This window comes from Sciurus carolinensis, chromosome 2 (assembly GCF_902686445.1).
Source record: "Sciurus carolinensis chromosome 2, mSciCar1.2, whole genome shotgun sequence".
NCBI lineage: Eukaryota > Metazoa > Chordata > Mammalia > Rodentia > Sciuridae > Sciurus > Sciurus carolinensis.
Window position 1 is genome coordinate 126,844,710 of NC_062214.1, and position 21,433 is coordinate 126,866,142.

The window sequence follows — 21,433 nt, forward strand, 5'->3', positions numbered from 1 at the left end:
AGTCCCCAGCCTCCCTGGGCTCCCCACCCTGCTCTCCCTTAACCCTTTCCTCCACAGGAAGGGTGGCTGCAGACGCTGTTCTCTTGGGACGCCTGAGTGGCCTGGGGATAGTGGGGAGGAGGCCCTGTTTCAAATCTCAAGAAAGGGTCCCCGAGACCAACTCTTCCCTCCTCTTTCCTTCTACAAGGGAAAGGGGAATGTGGAAGGAAACTAACTTTGACCCCTGGATTCTGGCTCTGGGCCCAAACTAGGGTTGAAAGCAGAGGTTTTCAGGACCCTCCCCGCCCCCTCCTTCCCGTCCGCTCTTCCTCTCCCTCCCTCTGTCTCCCGCGCCCCTTTAAGCGACCCAGCAGACAGAGAGTTTATCCAGAGGGACTGGCTGAGTGGTGGAGGGGAGAACGGGGGGGAGGAGGGAAGGGCGGCGGGAGCCCGACCGGTCCCACCCCCAGCTACAACCCCTGGCAAGGAAGAGCCTGTCGCTGGAGCAGCCGCAGAAAGGGACGGAGTTCGGGAGGGCGGGCGTCTGAGCGGTGGCGGGTGGGTCTCAGAGCCTGGAGGACCTTGGCGGTGGCGGGGGGCGCGCCGCAGGGAGGGGGCGTGGCTTAGGTTCCTCAGGCCGGGGGCTGGGGCGCCTCCCGCGCTGGGACCCTGGTGACACTGTCGTCTCCCTCTTTCTAGGGAAGGGAAGGGCAGCCATGCTCTTGTCTGGGGGTGACCCCCCGACTCAGGAATGGTTCATGGTGCAGACAAAATCGAAGCCTCGGGTGCAGAGGCAGCGGCTGCAAGTGCAGCGCATCTTCAGGGTCAAGCTGAACGCCTTCCAGAGCCGCCCCGACACCCCCTATTTCTGGCTGCAACTTGAGGGGCCCCGGGAGAACACCGGCAAAGCCAAGGTAAACAGCTTCTCTCCACACCCCACCCGTCCCTTCCAGCCAGATCCCTCCCTCCCCCACCTAGGGGAGATGTGGTCCTCAGAGGTCCCCAGACCTAGATCCGACAGTTTGGCTTGCAGGTAATGGGCCATCTTCCAGTCTCTCCAGATCTGCAGCCCTGGATCTTTCCCTACCAGCCTCTTCCCTCTAGTTCTTTCTTTCTTTTCTACCCCACCCCTCTCTTGCGTGTCACTTCTGTTCCTCAAGTGTGCTGGGAGAGTCGGCATGGTGTGTCTCCCCACAGGCCTTCCCTGACCAGGCTGCAGTATTCGCTGCCCTGCTTTTCCATCTGGGGAGCAATTTAAGGCTCTGCATTTTTGTGGCCTCTGCAACACACCTCTTTGTTCTCCACCAAGACTCTGGAAGGCCTGCATTCCTCTGCCTCCTTAAATCCTTGGGGTGCTCTCTGAGTACTGGGACTAGAGGGGGCCCTTTGAGATACTTTTGGAGCATTGTTGGCATTTTACAGCTCAGGCACTGAGAATCAGGTCAAGGGGCTTGCCTGAGTCCTCAGGGTCAAGTGGGTGTGGGATGGTGGGGGTTGGACCAGAACCCAGGATTCTGGGTTCCCTGGTTCACACTTTGGTGCCCTAGGCAGGCTCTTGTAGGGCTCAGGGTGGGTTGTAACTGCTCTGGGACACTAAACCTTGGGGATGGGAGGGGATTGGAAGAACTGTGGGCTTTTGAATGAAAGTGGCTGCTGTGTGGGCTGGATGTTGGACAGGCCAGGTCACAGCATGTCTCTCTTGCAATCTCCCTGGATTCTCTCACAAGTTTCTCCTCCCCTTGGGCCTCTCCGTTCCTATGCTCTAATTGTGGTCAATGTCTCCCTCTTTGCTTAGATTCCCTTACGTTATCTCATCCCGGTAGGACTGCTATCTGCTCTCTTTACTCCAGACCACCTTCCAGCAGACGCCCACACCTGCATGTAACTAGGTCTTTCCCAATAACCTAATTGGTCAAGGCCATGGGTAGGAAGGCCCCAAACAGCCAGCTGGAGGGCAGGCAGGCTGGGAAGTTCCTCCCTCAGCCCCTTGGTTGAGCTGCTGTGTCAGCAGTTCTTCCAATTTAGACAGAGGTGCTGGGGGAGGAGAGGGTTTTCAATTGACAGTAGTGCTGGGGGAGGGGAAGGTTTTTCAAGACAGAGGTGCTGGGAAGGGGAGGGATGTTGGCTCTAACAACAGATGTGCAGGAGGAGCCCCCAGAGTAAGAAGTTTCAGAAGCTGGGATGGGGTAGATTAACAAAAGAAGCTTGGGTTCTTAATCTTTTTGGTTACTATGAAATACACAGCTCACCCCTTTATGGGGTAGCACTTTCTGAGATGCTCTGCTCCCTTCTGCTTTCTTTAATCCGGGGTCAGCTTCTCCAGGCCTTGTCAGCTCTAGCTCTCACTGCTGCCTCAGTGTTCTTTGGGTCATAGGTTCTAACATCCCAGGCTCCCATGCCAAAGCCATGTTAAATGAATTCAGCGGCTCCCTCAATCCTCCCTCCCCCTGCAAAGGCACTGTTGAAGGTGAGAATATAGTGTGGGTTACTCTGTCCTTTAGAAAGAAGAAACTTTGGAGGCAGGAGAATGAGGAAGATAGGGTGGATAAGATTTTGTCCTGGGGGTTAGAAGATCTGGGTTTGATGTACTGTCACCAGATTATTGCCAGAGAGAGGAGTATGATGGAGAGAGTTTGAGATTGGGGTTTGCTACGTCCTCATCGAGTTACCTGGTCAAATAATTTGCCCCTTTGAGCCTTTTTCCTTATCAAAATATAATACTCACTTTGTGCAGTAGTTGTGAGAGTCACCTGAAATAATTACAGCTAAAAACTTATGCAAAATGCAGACAGCTATGGGGACAGATGTCAGGTATTACTGTTATTAACTATTTGTATAACTGAGCAAGTCCTTTTCCTTCCCTGGGTCTTGCTTTCCTTTGTTTGTAAAGTTTATTTTTATTAAATACTACATGAATGTTTCCCAAGTGTAAGGATGTCATGTGGTTTCCACAGGGGGATGGTATGGCTGACCCCAATCCCAGCTGTAGGGATGTGAAATTTTGACTTTGATAATGACCTTCCTGTATATAGGTCAGCTGGTGAAGAGGACTTGTGAGACTGGAGGTTGCAGAATGGGGGAAGGGGTGTGGGGGTGTGATCTTGTTTGGGTTTGAGTGGAGGAGGGATTATGAAATATATAGGATCATCTGGAGAAGGGCCTGGCCAGGATGTGTTTTTACATTTTATGCACTTGGTTTTCCAGGAAAATCTCTAAACTTGAGTGCCTTTAAATTTTTTTTGTAGTAGTAGTGGGATCTAGAAAATATCAATGATGTTACTGTAATCACATTTCCAGGCAGCAAAACACTGGGGAGGCCTGGCTTCTCTTGGGTGAAATCAACAAGTGGAGAGGAGAGTTTTAATAATGTTTAGAAGAACCCAAGGACAAGCCCTGATCATTCCCTCTGCCCTCCTTGGCAATAATGTGAGGATGGGTTGGTGGCAGAGAGGAGAAGTGACATGTTTGCCTCTTTCCTTTTTAGGAGAGAATAGTGGGAGGTGATGGGGAGCCCAAAGACCCTGACAGGAGGAGAGGTGACTTCTAGAGATGGTTCTAGAACTGCAGGACATCATGAGGCTTGCCAGCTCTGACTTTACTGTCAGATGGTAATTGATCTGCCCTGGTTCTGCACTGAGAGCAGAACCATGGACGTTGGTTGTGGTCAGGGAAGTGGTGGACTTGGTTCCTACTAGACCCATGGTCAAAATCTCAGGAACTTGGTAAGCCAGGGGAGGAGTATTTACAGCCATGGTGGGAGTATCCAACCATGGAAACTGGCAAATGTACAAATCAGGGCTGTATTCCCCCTAGCCCCTAGCTGATTGTGAAACATATATCAGCACACCTAACTGGATTGTGAGCAATTAATTCCTCTTTTTCTTTAAAGTGTTTTTTTTTTAAATCAAGTAATATGCATTTTAAAAGCCCAATAATTTAAAACAATTTTACAAAAGAATCTAGTGGCTCCCTACCCTGTTCCTCTTTTTTTTTTTTTTTTTTTTTTTTTTTTGCGGTACTGTGGATCGAACTCAGGGCCTTGTGCTTGCAAGGCAAGCACTCTACCAGCTGAGCTATCTCCCCAGCCCCCCTGTTCTTCTTTGGTGCCCTTTCCCATAGACATATTTGCTCTGGCATTTATGCATCTCTACTTCTCTTAAAAAAAGAGAGATATAAACATTGTCATATTTTGATCAATTTAGATGTTTTCTTTTTTACTTCCAATTATTGCATGTGAGGATTTAGTTCCCTTACTCTGTAGTCCCTCTTTCTTCCCAAAATAGTTGTGTTTCATTTTTTTCTCAAATCTGTATTTACTATTTGCTTCCTTTTGCCTATGCCCATATCATTCATATCTATGCATTAAAGTATATTATTTTTACTTTTGGTTCACTGAAGTTAAGAACTCCTTGTTTTTCAATTTGCTTGTTTTTCTTTGTGTCTATTGCTAATTCTTATACCTCCCAGTATATCACTGTGACAAAATACCTGATATAATCAACTTGTAAGAAGGAAATATTTGTTTTGGCTCATAGTTTCAGAGGTTTCTGTTCATAGTTGCTTTGCCCTGTTGCTTTGGGCCTGTGGCAGTGCAGTGCATCTTGGTGGGAGCACAGGTGGAGATAGCTTGTTTGCCTCATGGTGACTGTGAAGCAAAGATAGAGAAAGGAGAGGGCTAGGGTCCTAATATTGCCCTCAAGGGCATACCCACAATGACTCAACTTCCTTCCACTAGGCCTCACCACCCAGAGGTTCAGCTACCTCCCAACAGCTTCCAAGCTGAGGACCAAGCCTTTAAAACATGGGTTTTCAGGAGACATTGGATACAGATCCAATCTATAGTAGTCAATCTAGCCATTCAAGGTATTCTTTTAGTTCCTTTTTTTGGCAAACATTCCTCCAGCTGCTTTCCAGGCAGCTGTCATCCTGAGACTTCAGTGTACTGTCCTGTTTGGTGTCCCTTTGCCTTTTTTCTTTGTTAAATTTTTTGTTTACTGGACCACATGTCTTTCTCTTTTTTGGGTTGATGGAATGCATTCATCAGTAATTTCATCAGGTTCAAAAGATGGTGCACTGGCAAAGGGTATGCTGGTGATTGTTGTCAACACACTTCTCTGTTGAGTCATACTCAGTCTGAACTCATTGCCCTCTGTGATGACAGTCATCATCCTGAAACAGTACTTAGTATGTGGAGAGTTGTCAGCAATAATTTGTTAAATGGAGGAATAAACTCAGATTTCTCTTCACCATCATTCTGGAGATTGTCTTTGCTTCTTCCCTACATTGGATCTCCCTTCTTGATTTGTTGGAAAATTTCTCTGCAGTGGTGCTGTGGTTTGAATATCTGCTCCAAAAGTCAAGTTAAAATTTAGTTGCCATTATAACAGTATTAAGAGATGGGCCCTTTAAGAGGTGTTTAGATCATGAAAACTGTGCTGTCTTGAGTGGATTAATACCTTTATTGTGTGAGGGGACTCGTTATCACAAGGTGAACTTGCTACAAGTTTGGCCCCCTCTTGCCCCTTTCTCTGTCTTGCCCTCCTGGTATGTTACAACACAGCACAGTGGTCCTTCCCAGATGCCAATGCCATGCTCCCAGACTTCTCAGGCTCTAGAACCATGACCCAAATAAATTTCTGTTCATTATAAATTACCCAGTGTGTGATATTCTGTTATGGAAGCAGAAAACAGCAAACTAAGAGAAGTGGCTTCCTAAGAAAGGTTTTATAGAGGAAAAATGTTGGGTTACTGCATGTTTAGGTTTCATATCTGAAGGTCTCTTAATTGATAATTGTTTTTGAATTATACATGGGAAATTATTTTCCTTCAGAAATGTGAAGGCATTACTCCATCGACATCTTACTTTTGAAAAGTCTGATGCTATTCTGGAGCCTGGTCCTAGTACAAGATATTTTCCCTTTCCCCCCATGTTTTGAGGTCTCCCAGTGAGACTCCTTTGCATGAGGGTCTGTTTTCCCCATCAACTCAGTGGGCCTCTCTATCTGGACTTCATGGTCTCAAGATCTAGGAAATTGGGGGGAACTACTTTGTTGATTCCTCTCCTGAGTTCCTATTCAGAGATTAAACTTACTGGAGGTCCTCTACTTTTCTATTTTTTTTTTTTCTATTTTCTAACTTTTTTCTCTGTTTTCTGAGGGTTTCCTCAGTTGTACCTTGAGTTTTTCATTTCTGCTATTGTACTTTTAAAAATGTTTTTAAAGATGTTGATGGACCTTTATTTTATTCATTTATTTATATGCAGCGCTGAGAATTGAGCCCAGTGGCTCACACATGCTAGGCAAGTGCTCTACCACTGAGCTACAACCCCAGCCCCTGCTATTGTATTTTTGACATCTAAAAGTTACTTGTGTTCTCTCCTTTGAAAAGTAGTATCCTCTTCTTTTTAATGTGTACCATATTCTTCTTGGGGGGCGGCATTGGAAATTGAACCCAGGGATGCTTAACCACTGAGCCACATCCCCAGCCCCATTTTTGGAGTTTGTTAGAGGCAGGGTCTCACTGAGTTGCTTGGGGCCTCACTAAGTTGCTGAGGCTGACTTTGAACTTTCAATCCTCCTGCCTCAACCTCCTGAGCTGCTGGATTTACAGGTGTGCACTACTGTGTCTGGCACTACCATATTCTTTAGTATCTCTCTGAGAAGAGTAGTGAGAGTAAACCTTTTGAAGTTTTCCTCTCCCTGCCTAGTTTCTCTTCTTTCAATTTGCTCTTTCTTCTTTATGTTTTGGTGTCTCTGTTTTGCATTAGAAGTTTTTCTTATATGCCTGGCAATCCTTGTGAAACTAACAGTGAAGGACAAAAAGCTGATTGGGAGCTGGGGCTGTGGAGGAGACTTGTTGATTTGGAGCTTGATGGGAACAACTGACTGTTGGAGAACCCCTGTCATGGTCCTTAAGTCTTTGCTCTTGGGTTGGCCAGATTGCTCAGAATGTATTCTTTTCTGCAGCCCAGAGGATCAGGGTCTGGCTACTGAATCTCTGAATGGGAAGAATGAGTTTCTCTGCATTCAGCTTTCATGACCTATGTCATTATTTGACTCTCCTCCTCCCTCCCTGGTTTTTTATGTAGGCTGATCAACCTCTAATCCTAAGACCTTGTTTTAACTCTCTAGATAGCAACTCTCCAGGAAGGAGGTGGGAAGGAACTTGCCCAGCCTGTGTGTGTGTGTGTGTGTGTGTGTGTAGGGGTGATTGGGCTTTTAGAGCACTCCGCTTCCTTTCTTGGTGCTGTCATTTTCTGAGTCTTTTGAATATTCTTCAGTGTCAGTTGGGGGTGGTGGCAAGCAGACAATGAATGATAACTGAGTTATGAGAAAGGCGAATCCTAAGTCAGATGCCAAGGGATAAAGCACCTTGACAAGTATAGAACAATATGATAACACTTGGTGTTAATCTTTTATTCAGCTTACAAATTGACAAAGGATCTGTGGAACATTGGGTGATTTGCTAATATACCTCTCTTTTTCTCTTCATTTGCAACATTTATCCAGTTGTTTCTATCTCTTCTCAATTTTTTCTCATTTTGGAGGAAAAAGGTCTGGGTGAGGTCTAGGCAGGAAAGTTGTTCCAGGTATTTTTCTGGACTGTAAATGCTTGTTGTTTCCTTGTGGTCTCTTGCCTTTCAGTACAGATAGCACCACTGTTAAGACCCTAGACTTTGGGGTCACAGTACTTAGTATCCTATCCTATCTGAGATCTTAGACATGTGACCTTCCTTTCTCATTTAAATGACGATAAAGAGTGCCAGGCACTGTGGTGCATACCTGTAATCCCAGTGATTTGGGCTGAGGCTGGAGGATCACAGTCTGAGACCTACTGTGCAACTTGGAGAGACCCTGTCCCAAAATAAAATAGAAAGGACTGGGAACAGAGATCAGAATGGGGCCCTGCTGGGTTCAATCCCCAGCACAGCACACACACACACACACACACAAAGTTGTGTGTGGGTGGATAATGTGATTTTCTTGTAGGACTGAGGGAGGAATAAATGTGATAATGTATGTAAAGTACCTGGCACACAGTAAGTTCCAACTAAATGTTAGTTCACATTTATTATTTTGAAAATTATCCCAGTTCCTATATCTTTCAAATAAAATTATTGAACCATTGGTGGGCATGGTAGCACATGCCTATAATCCCAGTGGTTTGGGAGGCTGAGGCAGGAGGATTGGGAGTTCAAAGCCAGCCTCAGTCATGTACCAAGGTCCTAAGCAACTCAGCAAGACTCTGTCTCTAAATAAAATATAAAAAATGGCTAAGAATGCGGCTCAGTGGTAAAGTGCCCCTAGGTTCAATCCCTGGTACAAAATATGTATATATAATATATATTTTTTATATATCATATATAATATATGATATGAATATACATTTATATATTATATAATATATATTTTATATTTTTATATATAAAGATATATATACATATATAAAACAGTTGATGAACCAATAAATATTCTAAGCTCTTTTTGGAAAAGAGAAAGAGACCATCTATATTATTCTTCCCTAGCACTCCTCTTCATGTTTGCATGTTGTTTTCATGTCATTGGAATGTGGGGTGCACAGGATTGGGGGGCATATGTTAAAGTGAGTGTTATCTGCACCTGATCAGATTCTCCCTTGCAGGGCAGTGGGACCAGCTGAGGTTCTGATGGGAGGGGTTGTTTTGGGATGTCCATCAGATTTTTGTGCTGGTTTTGACTTAAAAAGGGGCTATGTGTTTCAGACCTTTTGGGGAAGGAGTGGCAGGCCCATGGCCTGGGCTGTGTGGAAGGGGCGAGCGTCAGCCTGAGCAAGGAGGGTTGGCCTGAATTCTGAGAAGAGGTGGTAGTGCTGGTGTGGTCTTCAGGATGGCTCTTAGAGATCCAAAATGGACCAACTGTTTCCTAATAGAACTGTCAGGGGAAAGCAGGAAGAGGGATGATTGTAACAGAATCAGGGATATGGAGGAACATGAGACTGAGTGCAGTCCACGTGGGCTGGTGGGTTAAGTGGAGCCCTCATGTATCCTTGGAGCTCCTGGGGCTTTGCTGGTGGAACTCAGCCAGAGAGTGGGGGATCCCAACCTCTCCCAGGCCCTTTCCCTGTGAACCTGAGGACTTGATCAGCCAGAGAGTGAGAGGCCTTCCTTCTGGTTAGATGTTGTATGTATCTGTGGGCCCCTCCCCTGGACACTGCCCAGCAACTTATCTTCTCTCTTCTCTGGAACAGAGTTACCATGGTTACGGGTACAGGTTGTGCTAGAGACGTTCTGGAGGGGGATTAAGGCAGAATCCCACAGGATTACCTGGTAGTCACTGTGCAGTCAGTCAGAGGAGATGGAAAGAGCTCTGGTTTCAGAGTCAGACAGACAGACAGACATGACTGTGATCCTGGCACAGTCACCTTTGAGCTGGGTGCCCTTGGGCAAGCTGCATAGCTCTCTAAGCTGCAAAATGGAAATGGGTTGTGCCAGTCACCACGCTGAGCGCTTCTTATGTATGAGCTCACTGAAACTTCAAGTAGCCTAGTGAGGCAGGAATCATTATTATCCCACATTTTACAGATGGGGAAACACAGACAGATGGGGACAAACAACTTGGCCCATGTTCCTGACAAAGTGCTTGGTGGTGTGTGACCCTTTTTCCCCTTATGGTTAGACAATTTTGGAATGTCAGAGGAGGACTGGACCCACCCACAAGTATCTAGTTTAGCCTGCCATTTTGTAGGTGAGGAGACTGAGTCCTTGAGAGGATGACAGATTTCCCAGAATCCTAATCTACTGAGGCCACATTGGAACTATAACCAGCTCCCTTGATTCCAAGTCGGGGTTCTTTCCCCTCCTCTCCTCTAGGTCTCCCTGATTCTATCCATATCCCCTGGAAAGAAATGGGCATGCGAGGGAGCAGGATGGACAGAGAGGATGCCCTGGGAAAGAAGGCAACAGAGGGCACATGCTTAGCAAGGGGCTGGCCTGTGGGTTAGGAGGGCAGAGCCAGTAGCACACCTGTAATAGCCTGGCTTCGTTTTGTTCTCCCCACTTTGCTCAGGAGTACCTGAAGGGCCTGTGCAGCCCAGAGCTGTGGAAGGAGGTCCGCTACCCGCCGCTGCTGCACTGCGCCTTCCTGGGGGCCCAAGGCCTCTTCCTGGACTGCCTTTGCTGGAGCACCCTGGCCTACCTGGTGCCGGGTCCCCCTGGCTCCCTGATGGTGGGCGGGCTGACTGAGTCTTTCACCATGACCCAGAACTGGCTGGAGGAGTTGGTGGCACGGCTGCGCTGGGGCCCTGCCCCTCTGCTGACTCCCCGTGGTATCTGGGAGGCTGAAGTGACCCGGGCTTTTGGGGCCCTGGTGTGGATCCGTGGTGACCAATATGCAGGGGACCTCCTTCAGCTGCCCCCAGCAGTCCAGGAGCTGCTGCTGAGCCTGGTGCGGGATGCTGCAGGCAAGGAGGACATCATTGAGTGGCTCAGCCACTTTGGCATCTCCAACACCCACTCCAACCCTGAGGTGCTGATCTGCCCTCCCCAGCAAAAGAAGGAAGGCCTGGCCATGGTGTCCATGGGAGAGAGTCCTGGGTCCTTTCTGGAAATGGGGACCCTGCAGAATGGGGGCCTGGAAAGTCCAAAGAGATTAACCAGCGTAGGAGCCACTGGGTCACTGATCCCACCCCAGAGCACACACCAGGAGACAGCAAACCAGCTGGTACGGTAAGTTCTAGAGAATGAGTCTGGCTTCTCTGACCCTACCCTTGTCCCCTTACCCCAGTGAAATAGTAGTAGGTAGCTTGTGATTGAACTGGCCTTCCTACCTTTTCAACAAACTTGAACTTTCTCCAGGGTCAGTTCCAACAAACAAGGTGGTAAGGACCGTACTCAAGAGGAGGAGCCAGTGCAAGCCAGCAGCAGCCAAGACTCTGCGAACCACTCACAAACCTTGTTACAGCAAAGACAGGTCCAGAGGGTGGAAGATAAACTCCCCTTCCAGACTCCTGTGTCAGTGCTGGGAGTGTGTCCGTCCTGGAAGGCCTGGGCCCCAGGGCCAGCCTTTGGTCCCTTGTGGCCGGGGGCTATTGCTGCAACCTTCTGGAGGATCAATGAACTGCATTCTCTCCACCTGGCCTGGCTCCTGTCCCAGGCGGGCTTCAATTTCCCCTTTTGGCAGAGGCCACTGGGCCCCATTCAGCTGAAGCTGCCAGGACAGAATCCTTTGCCCTTAAATCTGGAGTGGAAGCAGAAAGAGCTGACTCCTTTGCCCAGTGCGGAAAGCCCAGCTTGTAAACCAGATGGGGAGCTGGGAGGAGAGACAGCCCTACAGAATTTCCCAAGGCCAGAGACCGCCTCCAAAATCACTAGTTTATTGGTGGTCCCGGTGGGCTCTGCTGTAAAGGACAAACTTAGTCCAGAACTTCCACAGATAGGGCCACCTTTGATTTCTGCACCCCAACTACAAGCTAGAGGTGAGCCTGGGAATCAAGGAAGTGTGCCATTGGATTGTAAGGTCCTGGAAAAGGGGCCCTCTCCAGTACCGCCCACAAAGCAAGGGATGCTCGCAGAGCAAAAGGTGCCCACAGCTCAAGGGAGGCCCATGACCCAAGGTCGGTTGACAGCCCAGTCAGTATCTGAAGCTCAGACAGTGCCTGAAACTCTCGAAGTGCCCCTGGCTGCAGCAGTGTCCAAAGCTGAAAACCCACCCACAACCCAAGGACTGCCTGCAGCTCCCAAAGTGCCTACAGCCCCAGTGATGCCGGCGGCACACACAGAGCCTGCAGCTCCCAAAGTGCCTTCGGGTCCAACAAAGCCAGCAGTTCCTGTGGTGCCCACAGCTGAAAAAGCAGCCATGGAACAACCGGCATTGTCATCCACAGCTCAAGTATTGTCTGCCACTCCAAAGACTCCCACGGCTCAGAAGATGCCTGCAATGAAAACATCGCCTGCAGGTCTCCAAACAGCCAAAGCTCAAGCCAGGCCCATGTCTAAAACAGGGTCTACAGCTTTCAAAGCACCTGCAGCTTCTAAAACACCAGTGACACCCAAAGCACCTGCAACTTCTAAAGCCTCCAGAGCTTCCAAGACACCTGCAGCCCAGAAAGTGCCCACAGATGCAGGACCAACGTTGGATGTAGCCAAACTTCTAAATGAGGTCCACCCTTCATCCAGGGGTAGTGCATCCTCACCAAAGGGCCAGGCGGCTGGAAGGCAGGGTCCCCAGCCCAGTAGCACCCTAGCCCTCAGCAGCAAGCATCAGTTCCAGATGGAGGGACTCCTGGGGGCTTGGGAGGGTGCTCCAAGGCAGCCATTTCGCCACCAACAGACAAGCAGCACAGTGACCAGCTTCCAGAGGTACCATGAAGCCCTGAACACACCCTTTGAGTTGAATTTGTCAGGGGAACCTGGAAACCAGGAGTTGCGGCGAGTGGTTATTGATGGCAGCAGCGTGGCCATGGTGTGAGTAGCTGTGGGGCAGAAGGTAGCCTGGGAATGCTGGGGAGCTGGGGAAGGATATCCCTGGACAACAGAGTGTGGGCATCCTTTCCTGACTTCCATATGGGAGGCATAGGGTTCAAATGGGGAAAAGAAGGGAGCCTGCATTGGTGGGAGGTGGCATGTGTTAAGTGGCCGCTGCATGCCCAGCAGTGTGCATTGAATCCTCACAGCAACCCTGCGAGGGCAGGTTACCGTTCTTCCTTTATAGTAGATGAAGAAACAGGCTTAGAGCCCCAAGTCCCTGAGTCAGCCAGGGGCTCAGCTGTCTTTGGGTTCAGATCAGTCCGCTGCCAAGGCCCATGCTCTGCCAAGGCCAGCTTTTAAACATTTAACCCAAATGTCAAGACCCAGCACAGATCCCTTTTGAAGCTTTTCCTGACCACGCTGTTCCTTAGAGATGGCCCTCCCTGCACAGTGCCTACTGTTACAGAGATATTAGGATAAATACATGCCAGACCGCTTCATTTGCCACATGGCAGAGTAGTGATCTGTGCTGAGCACACACTCAGCACACAGTAGGTGGTCAGGGAATTTTTGTTTGTTATAAGGTCTAAACTGAACTCTTTGAATGGAAGGGCAGCATTCTTCCTCTTCTTGTCAATGTCTGTAAATACGTGCGTGCATGCACATGTGCCTCTGTGTCCGTGCGTGCGCGCGCACACACACACACACAGAGTGTTTGGCAGTGCCCTGTACCCAGTAGTCACTCACAGAATGTTTGAGGCTGGAGATAAGGGAGAAGGGAGTTGTTGGTGTCTTTGGTGCTGAAGCTGGGCTCCCCTGGCATTGCCCGATCGTTGTCCCAGGGCTGGCCTTGAGGGAGGAGCTGTGAGGCAGAGCCATTTCTCCTGCATTTGGGAAGCTGCTCCCTCACCTCCCACTACCCCACAGGCATGGCCTCCAGCACTTCTTCTCCTGCCGAGGCATTGCCATGGCAGTGCAGTATTTCTGGAACCGTGGACACCGAGAAGTCACTGTATTTGTGCCCACCTGGCAGCTGAAGAAGAACCGGAGGGTGAGAGGTGAGATGTCCGCTGTCCACCCAACTCTCCCAGCATCACCGTGCTTTTCTTCTCCCTTTCTACCCCTGCTCCCACCACGGCCTTTCCCACCTAGCGTCTTCTCTGATCATCTCTGTCTCTGCCTTTCATTGCCAGAGAGCCACTTTCTGACAAAGCTCCATTCACTCAAGATGCTTTCAATCACCCCCTCCCAGCTAGAGAATGGCAAGAAGATCACCACCTACGATTATAGGTACACTGCACCTCAGACCTCTGTGGGGACCCGGGGTTGGACCTGAATGGGTGTCAGGTGGAGTCCCAATCCATTTTCTCTGGGAAATGATAGCAAATGTGTCAGGGAATCATGCCCTAGAGGATGGGCTCAAGGAGAGAGGAGAGGGCTCTAGGTTTGCTCTACCTAAGCCCAAGGGTTGCTCTTGGCTTTGGGACTCTGGCACTGTTTCCATGAGTTAACTGACTTTCTCCCGCCGTGGCCTGTGGGCCTATGCCCACTGCTTTGGATTGGATGAACCCTGTGCTTTGAGTGAGAGTAAGAGGTACCCTGGGCTTTTGGGTACCAGTTTGGGTTGAAGTTCATGTTTAAGGAACTGCTTCAGTCCTTTACCTTCTCTCAGCCCTGGCATGAGGGGGAGGTATATGGCTGTATATAGATGGTGTCCTGGACAGGGCTCTGGAAATGAAGTTAGCCTGACCTGGTCTGTCAGAAACCCAAATGCTGGGCTGGGGATATAGCTCAGTTGGTAGAGTGCCTGCCTCGCAAGCACAAGGTCCTGGGTTCAATCCCCAGCACTGCAAAAAACAAAACAAAAACCAAAAAAAAAAAAAAAAAAAAACCCAAATGCTTCTCTGTCTGTCAATCCTAAGCACCCACTCTCCAGAATGGCTATGGGAACAGTGTGCCTAGGGGAGCCTGTAACCCTGTCTCTGTTGGGGTAAGGAAAGTCCTGCTCTGGGACTGAAGTTGATGCCAGGCTGACAGAGGGCCTTGGATTCACTTAGGCACCTCCCAAGGGCAGGGAGAAGTTCTGTTTCTCCCCTACTTTTCCTAACCTGGCATCCACCCAGCCTTTGGTCCCAGGAAGGGCTGGGCAGGACTACTCAGGCATCCTCCTTGGGGAGTTAGCCAAAGGTGCCTCCAAATTAAATGCCTCCAAATTCAGGTCTAGGTGTGAGGGAAGACGGCTACTCTGCAGAAGGCCCCCTCTGCTGGGCACTTGTGGAATGGCATGCTTTGGGTAGTCTGAGCATTGTAGAAGTAGGTAGTCTGTTTTCTTTCCTGGGTATAGGCCTCTTTTGGGGAGATTCTTGGAAAAATATGTTTCAGGTATGTGTTTTTATGTGTGTTAGCATATATATATGTATATATATATTTGCATATATGTGAATGTTGTGCATTTGAAGAATATTGGAATATTTGTGTGAGGGGGCCCTTTTCCCTGCAGGTTCATGGTAAAGCTGGCGGAGGAGACGGATGGCATCATTGTCACCAATGAGCAGATTCACATCCTGATGAATAATTCCAAGAAACTGATGGTTAAAAATCGGTGAGGCAGCTCCCTAGGGCTTTGAGCCATTCAGTCCGCTTGATGTTGGGCAGCTCCTGACAGGGAAGATGTTGGGGCAAGGACAGGGGCCTTGGAGTATGTTTGCAGCACCTGTGGGGAATGGGGGCCTCAGCCTCTGTGCCAGGCAGCAACATGGTGTGGGTAAGTCAAGGGCTCATCTCTGACCACACCCCTTTCTCTCCTGGGTTCCAGCCTTCTGCCCTTCACCTTTGCGGGGAATCTCTTCATGGTACCAGATGACCCATTGGGCCGAGATGGCCCTACTTTGGATGAGTTTCTGAAGAAGCCAAACAGGTAATAGGTGAGGCCTCCCCTGCCTCCCAGGTCCTCTCAGGACTGACCAGAACTTCCCTCTAGTATTAACCAATATTTGTCTACTGCTTAAAAATGAACAGAGTGATTTGCTTTTCATGTACTTATACTTCTACCATATACTGATGCATCCATAAGCAATATAAGGAAGGTTTTAATATTTTGCACAGATGCTTTAATACTGTATACATCCTTCCACCACTGGCATTTGTGCTCAATGTTTTATTAGGTATGCTAAATCATGTAGCCCATGTTAATGACCATGTAGTATTCCATTATGTAAGTCCCCATTTAGCAGATTTATTGATTCTCTGGTTGAGGGTCATTTGACTATTTCCCTTTTATGCTGTTGGTGCTGATGTGGCAATGAACAGCTTCATTCTTGTCCAAGGGAAGCTGTGTCTAAAGTATATGCCGTTTCCTTTATTATCTCCTTTGATCCTCACAATTTGAGTGATGCCATGACCACTCTCAATTTATAGATGAGGAATTTGAGACTTATGTGACTTTTAGGAGGTTACTTTGTTGGTGTGAACAGAATTGATTTGCAGTAACTCTGATCTTCTGGCTCCACCTGCTGAGCCACTGTGTTGCCCACTTTCCAATGCCTTGGGACCACTAGGGGACCTTAGCTTCTGGACAGGGCACTGCTTCCTGGGCCAGGCCCCTACCCTCATTTCATTAGTTTGGAAGGAGACCAAGGTTTGTCTACTGAGTGTTGGGCTGTACTTCCTGTGTTGACCTTCCCCTGGAATGCTCATCCTGGGGCAGGTTGTAAGCTACCAGTCATCTTTGGTCAAATTATTGGTTTAAAACTAGTCTGAATACATCTTGATCCATGAGGTTTTGATTTGATGAGTCATCACAGCACAGATGAATCTTTAAAGTTGAGGTTTGGGCAGACTCAGGGGTTACAGCAAGTATTTGCTGGCAGGGCTGTGCCTGAGATCATGCTGTGTGGGAGGCTGGTGCTCAGCTTAGCCTCTGGGACACTTGGCACTGGGATAAGGCTCTGTGGGGCATCCACAGATGTATCTTGCCCTGGATGATGTCTGGGTGGTGCTGCCTCCTTCCCTTATTTTTCTTCCTGTTTTGGTATAGGTTGGACACGGACATTGGCAACTTCCTGAAGGTGTGGAAGACCCTTCCTCCCAGCTCAGCCCGCATCTCTGAGCTGAGTGATGATGCTGACACTGGGCCCCTGCAGGATTCACAGAACTTGGAAGAAGTCAGGGAGGAGAAGGAAGAACAGCAGGAAGAGGAGCTGAGGGAGGAGCAGGGATGGCCAAAGCTGTCAGAGGACGAGGATGACCTTGATTCTTCCCTGGCATCAGTGTTCAGAGTCGAGTGCCCCTCCCTTTCTGAGGAAATCCTCCGGTGCCTCAGTCTCCACGACCCCCCTGATGGGGCCCTAGACATTGATCTCCTGCCAGGTGTGGCCTCTCCCTACCTGGGCATTCCCTGGGATGGGGGGGCTCCCTGCCAGCAGGTCCTCACCCAGCTGGCCCAGTTGCCCATCCCTAGCAACTTCACCGCGCTTTCCTTCTTTGTGGGGTTTATGGATTCCCACCGGGATGCCATCCCTGACTATGAAGCCCTGGTGGGCCCCCTGCACAGCCTCCTCAAGCAGAAGCCAGACTGGCAGTGGGACCGGGAGCACGAAAATGCCTTCCTGGCCCTGAAGCGAGCCCTGGTGTCCGCCCTCTGCCTGACGGCCCCCAACTCCCAGCTGCCCTTCCGCCTGGAGGTGATGGTGAGCCAAGTGGCCCTGACAGCCATCCTCCACCAGGAACACTCAGGGAGGAAGCACCCCATCGCCTATACCTCGAAACCCCTCCTCCCCGACGAGGAGAGCGAGGGCCCCCAGTCAGGAGGAGACAGCCCCTACGCAGTGGCCTGGGCCCTCAAGCATTTCTCTCGCTGCATTGGAGACACCCCAGTGGTCCTAGACCTTTGCTACGCCTCCAGGACCTCTGCAGACCCTGAGGCAAGGGAGGGCCGCAGGGTTTCCAAAGCATGGTTAATCCGATGGTCCCTCTTGGTACAGGACAAAGGCAAGAGGGCCCTAGAATTGACCCTTCTCCAGGGCCTGCTGAGGGAAAACCGGCTTCTGACACCAGCTTCCTCCATGCCCCGTTTCTTCCAGGTTCTGCCTCCATTTTCTGACCTGTCCACTTTTGTTTGCATCCACATGTCTGGTTATTGCTTTTACCGTGAGGATGAGTGGTGTGCTGGCTTTGGTCTCTATGTCCTGTCTCCCACCAGCGCCCCTGTCTCCCTCTCCTTCTCTTGCTCTCCTTACACACCAACCTATGCCCACCTGGCAGCTGTGGCCTGTGGCCTGGAGCGCTTTGGCCAGTCCCAGCTCCCGGTGGTTTTCCTCACCCACTGCAACTGGATCTTCAGTCTCCTCTGGGAGCTCTTGCCCCTCTGGAGGGCCCGGGGTTTCCTCTCCTCTGATGGGGCTCCACTACCTCACCCAAGCCTGCTCTCCTACATCATATCCCTCACCTCTGGTCTCTCATCCCTTCCATTTATCTACCGAACCTCCTACCGTGGCTCTCTGTTTGCTGTGACAGTGGATACCCTGGCCAAGCAGGGTGCCCAAGGGACTGGTCAATGGTGGAATTTACCAAAGGATGTGCCAGTCCCTGTAGTGACCCCCCATACTATGGGCAAGAAGCCCAACTTGCTGGCATTACAATTGAGTGACAGCACCCTGGCTGATATCATTGCCAGACTGCAGGCTGGGCAGAAGTTATCTGGCTCCTCCCCTTTCAGTTCTGCCTTTAACTCCCTCAGCCTTGACAAGGAGAGTGGTCTGCTGATGTTCAAGGGAGATAAAAAGCCCAGGGTCTGGGTAGTCCCAACACAACTCCGGAGGGATCTGATCTTCTCTGTGCATGACATCCCCATGGGGGCCCACCAGAGGCCAGAGGAGACCTATAAGAAGTTGAGGTTGTTGGGGTGGTGGCCCGGGATGCAGGAGCATGTGAGAGATTACTGCAGGAGCTGCTTGTTCTGCATTCCCCGCAATCTCATAGGCAGTGAGTTGAAGGTTATCGAGTCACCTTGGCCTCTTAGGTCGACGGCCCCTTGGTCAAACCTGCAGATAGAGGTGGTGGGTCCAGTCACTGTAAGCGAGGAGGGCCACAAGCATGTGCTCATTGTGGCCGACCCTAACACCAGGTGGGTGGAAGCCTTCCCGCTGAGGCCGTACACGCATGTGGCTGTGGCCCAGGTGTTGCTTCAGCATGTGTTTGCTAGGTGGGGTGTCCCTGTGAGGCTGGAGGCAGCACAGGGCCCTCAGTTTGCCCGGCATGTCCTGGTGAGCTGTGGGCTGGCCCTGGGAGCGCAGGTGACCACCCTGAGTAGGGACCTGCAGTTCCCCTGCCTGGTGAGCTCAGAGGTCTACTGGGAATTCAAGAGGGCCCTGAAGGAGTTCATCTTCCTACACGGCAAGAAGTGGGCAGCCTCCCTGCCCTTGCTGCACCTGGCCTTCCGGACCGCCTCCTCAGAGGCCACGCCCTTCCAGATCCTGACTGGGGGTGAGCTGAGGGTGAGCGAGCCCCTGTGGTGGGAGATGAGCAGTGCCAACATCGAAGGGCTTAAGATGGATATCTTCCTGCTACAGCTGATGGGGGAGCTGCTGGAGCTCCACTGCAAGGTGGCTGAAAAGGCAAGTGAAAAGGCTGACAACCGGCGCTTCAGACGGGAGAGCCAGGAGAAGGAGTGGAACGTGGGTGACCAGGTCCTCTTGCTGTCCCTCCCCAGGAACGGCAGCAGTGCCAAATGGGTGGGTCCTTTCTACATTGGGGATCGGCTGAGCCTGTCTCTCTATAGGGTGTGGGGCTTCCCAACCCCAGAGAAGCTGGGCTGCATCTATCCCAGCAGTTTGATGAAGGCCTTTGCTAAGAGTGGCACACCCCTGTCCTTCAAGGTCTTGGAGCAGTGAGCTGGAGCAGTCGTGGAGGTTCCTGCCCAGGGGTCCTGGGTTTCTGCTGCTAGGTCATACCCCCTGCCCCACTCCCCCACTGCTTCAGCTGTGCTCTTGCCCTGTGGGGCTTCAGTTGTGCCTTTTGTAGAAATGTTGCTTCATAAAGCTTTGCTGAATTGCCTTGAACTAGGGCCAGTGTCCCTATGGAAGAACCCCCAATTTGGGGTATTCAGAAAATTTGCCAAAGGCTGCTCAATACGGGCCTCTGGCACTTTTACACTGGGGAGAAGAAAGTCCCCTTACTAAAAAGTAGGCCAGGCTGTCTTGTTCCCCAAGTATCCTTTTTCCCCTTTATACACACTCAGGTGTAAAGACACCTGACTGTCTTAACCGTGAAACGGTGTGACTCTGGACCTCCCAGTTGGAACCCCAGTCCTCTCCCAAACAGAAGCCTCCAATCTGGGTGCCTTTCCTCTGTCTGCATTTGGGAAGCCTTTGCCCTTGGGATTGTTGCTGATGTAAACCCATATTGGCTATGATCAGCTTTGTAAGGCCAGGCTCAGCTTCACCAGCTGTTAAGGAGAGTCTGGCAGTCCTCCTGGGCCTTGAGGGTAGCAGCTCAGGTTAAGAAGATGGCCAGCCATGAGCCACCCATTTGTCAGTGTGGGAAAGGCAGGGGGGGGGATGAGTGGTCTACCTCATTTGACTCCAGCTGATGGAGACAACTCCTGACCCCTGCTTTGATGGAGTTGACCCCACAGGAATCAAGGATCTTGATGCCAAGTGTGGCATCTCTACCTGAAGAGCTGCTTCTATTGGACCAAGGGGTCCTGGTCTCTGTTTTGCAGGTGGGGGGGAGGTGTCTGAAGTGAGCAGTCTGGCACACAGTCAGGTGCTGACATGACTTTACTTCTCAACCCCATTCCAAAGCCCGCCACCTTCCACTCCTTCTGCCTTCACTGTATCCTTAGACCCCCACATAGTGTGTGATTGCTTTGTCTGGACACCCTGCCACCGCCCTGTCCTCTGGATTTGCCTTCTGTGGTAGAGTCAAACCCAAGCTCCCTCAGAGCCATTCTCAGCAAGGATCACTCTTGCAGTTAAGAGTGAGTTCCTCACAGGTGGGTGTGCCTGCACTCACCCCTCTGAATTGCTGCTGCTCTGAACAACCAGTCTTTGGTGAAGGCCAGCACCATGTCTCTGGCTGGGCCTCTGAGTGGTTTCATTTCTGAGGAAGCTGGGCCAGACTTCTGGCCTCCCTCAGGTTGCCAGGACACTTGGCAGAGTGCTAGAGTCAGAAGAGAACTTACCATTGAGTTCAATCCACTTATTTTACAGTAAAGAGACCCGGAGAAGGAAAATAATTTGCCCAGAGTCACACAGCTTGTTGCGGGTGGAGCTTGGACCACAATTAAACTTCCCGACTCCCAGTTCACTATGAAAAGTGTTCTGACAATAGGTTCAAGCAAGAGAATCCTTTGAAATCTTAGCCCACTTTCCTTCAAACTCCCCATTTTCCAACCTCGTAGACAAACTACCTGAATCTTATCCTTAAACCAAGTTCAGCTGTTAATCCTATCCAGGAATGAGTGATTGGATGACAACTGAGAAACTGAAAGGTTAGCTGCAGAATTTTTAGCAGATACTCCATTTCCTCGCCTCCCATCCTTGTGCCTTCTCTTCCTCTTCTTCCAATACTGTGTTCCAACCTCACATTACCCTCCCAGCTGTATGCGTTCCCTCTTAACTGTATTTTTATCTCATATCCCTTTTCAAGATTTCCCCCCATTTTATTTGTCAATAAACAGATTAAACTGGAGCCAGCGTTTAGTTCTTTTTCTTAGCTTCAGACTCAGTTGGGGAGTGAGGAAGATGGTAACAGTTTTGGGGCATGGCTGCTGTTTCCCAGGGGGACTTACAGAGTTCTATAGGATCTTTTTAAGATCAACTGGCTCAAGCTTTTTGTGTGAGATGAGGACACCAGGTACAGGGAGTGATGTGTTTAAGTCCCCCTCAACTGGTTCATGGCAGAGCTGAGAGGGGGACCCAGAGCCTAGGACTCTCCCAAGTTCAACTCCCAAGTTCTCCAAGCTGGCACTCTCCTAGTTCATGTCTTGGAAATGGGCAGGGTAGAAGGAAG

General features: G+C 50.0%; 1 protein-coding gene across 3 annotated transcripts; it reads left to right on the forward strand.

Annotated features, from left to right (window-relative positions):
* Window positions 1-472: 472 nt before the first annotated feature.
* Window positions 473-21,112, forward strand: Nynrin (NYN domain and retroviral integrase containing). 3 transcript variants are annotated; one of them, XM_047539166.1, is made up of 10 exons: window positions 473-537; window positions 679-893; window positions 10,023-10,681; window positions 10,811-12,418; window positions 13,349-13,479; window positions 13,615-13,711; window positions 14,922-15,023; window positions 15,237-15,338; window positions 16,458-18,904; window positions 18,991-19,170. In XM_047539166.1, the coding sequence occupies exons 2-10, from the start codon at window positions 696-698 to the stop codon at window positions 19,029-19,031; spliced, it is 5,385 nt and encodes a 1,794-aa protein (XP_047395122.1). In that variant the 5' UTR covers window positions 473-537; window positions 679-695; the 3' UTR covers window positions 19,032-19,170. The 3 variants fall into 3 exon arrangements, with proteins under 3 accessions (XP_047395122.1, XP_047395120.1, XP_047395121.1); XM_047539164.1 differs by having other exon boundaries at window positions 16,458-21,112; XM_047539165.1 differs by lacking the exon at window positions 473-537 and having other exon boundaries at window positions 657-893; window positions 16,458-21,112.
* Window positions 21,113-21,433: the final 321 nt, after the last annotated feature.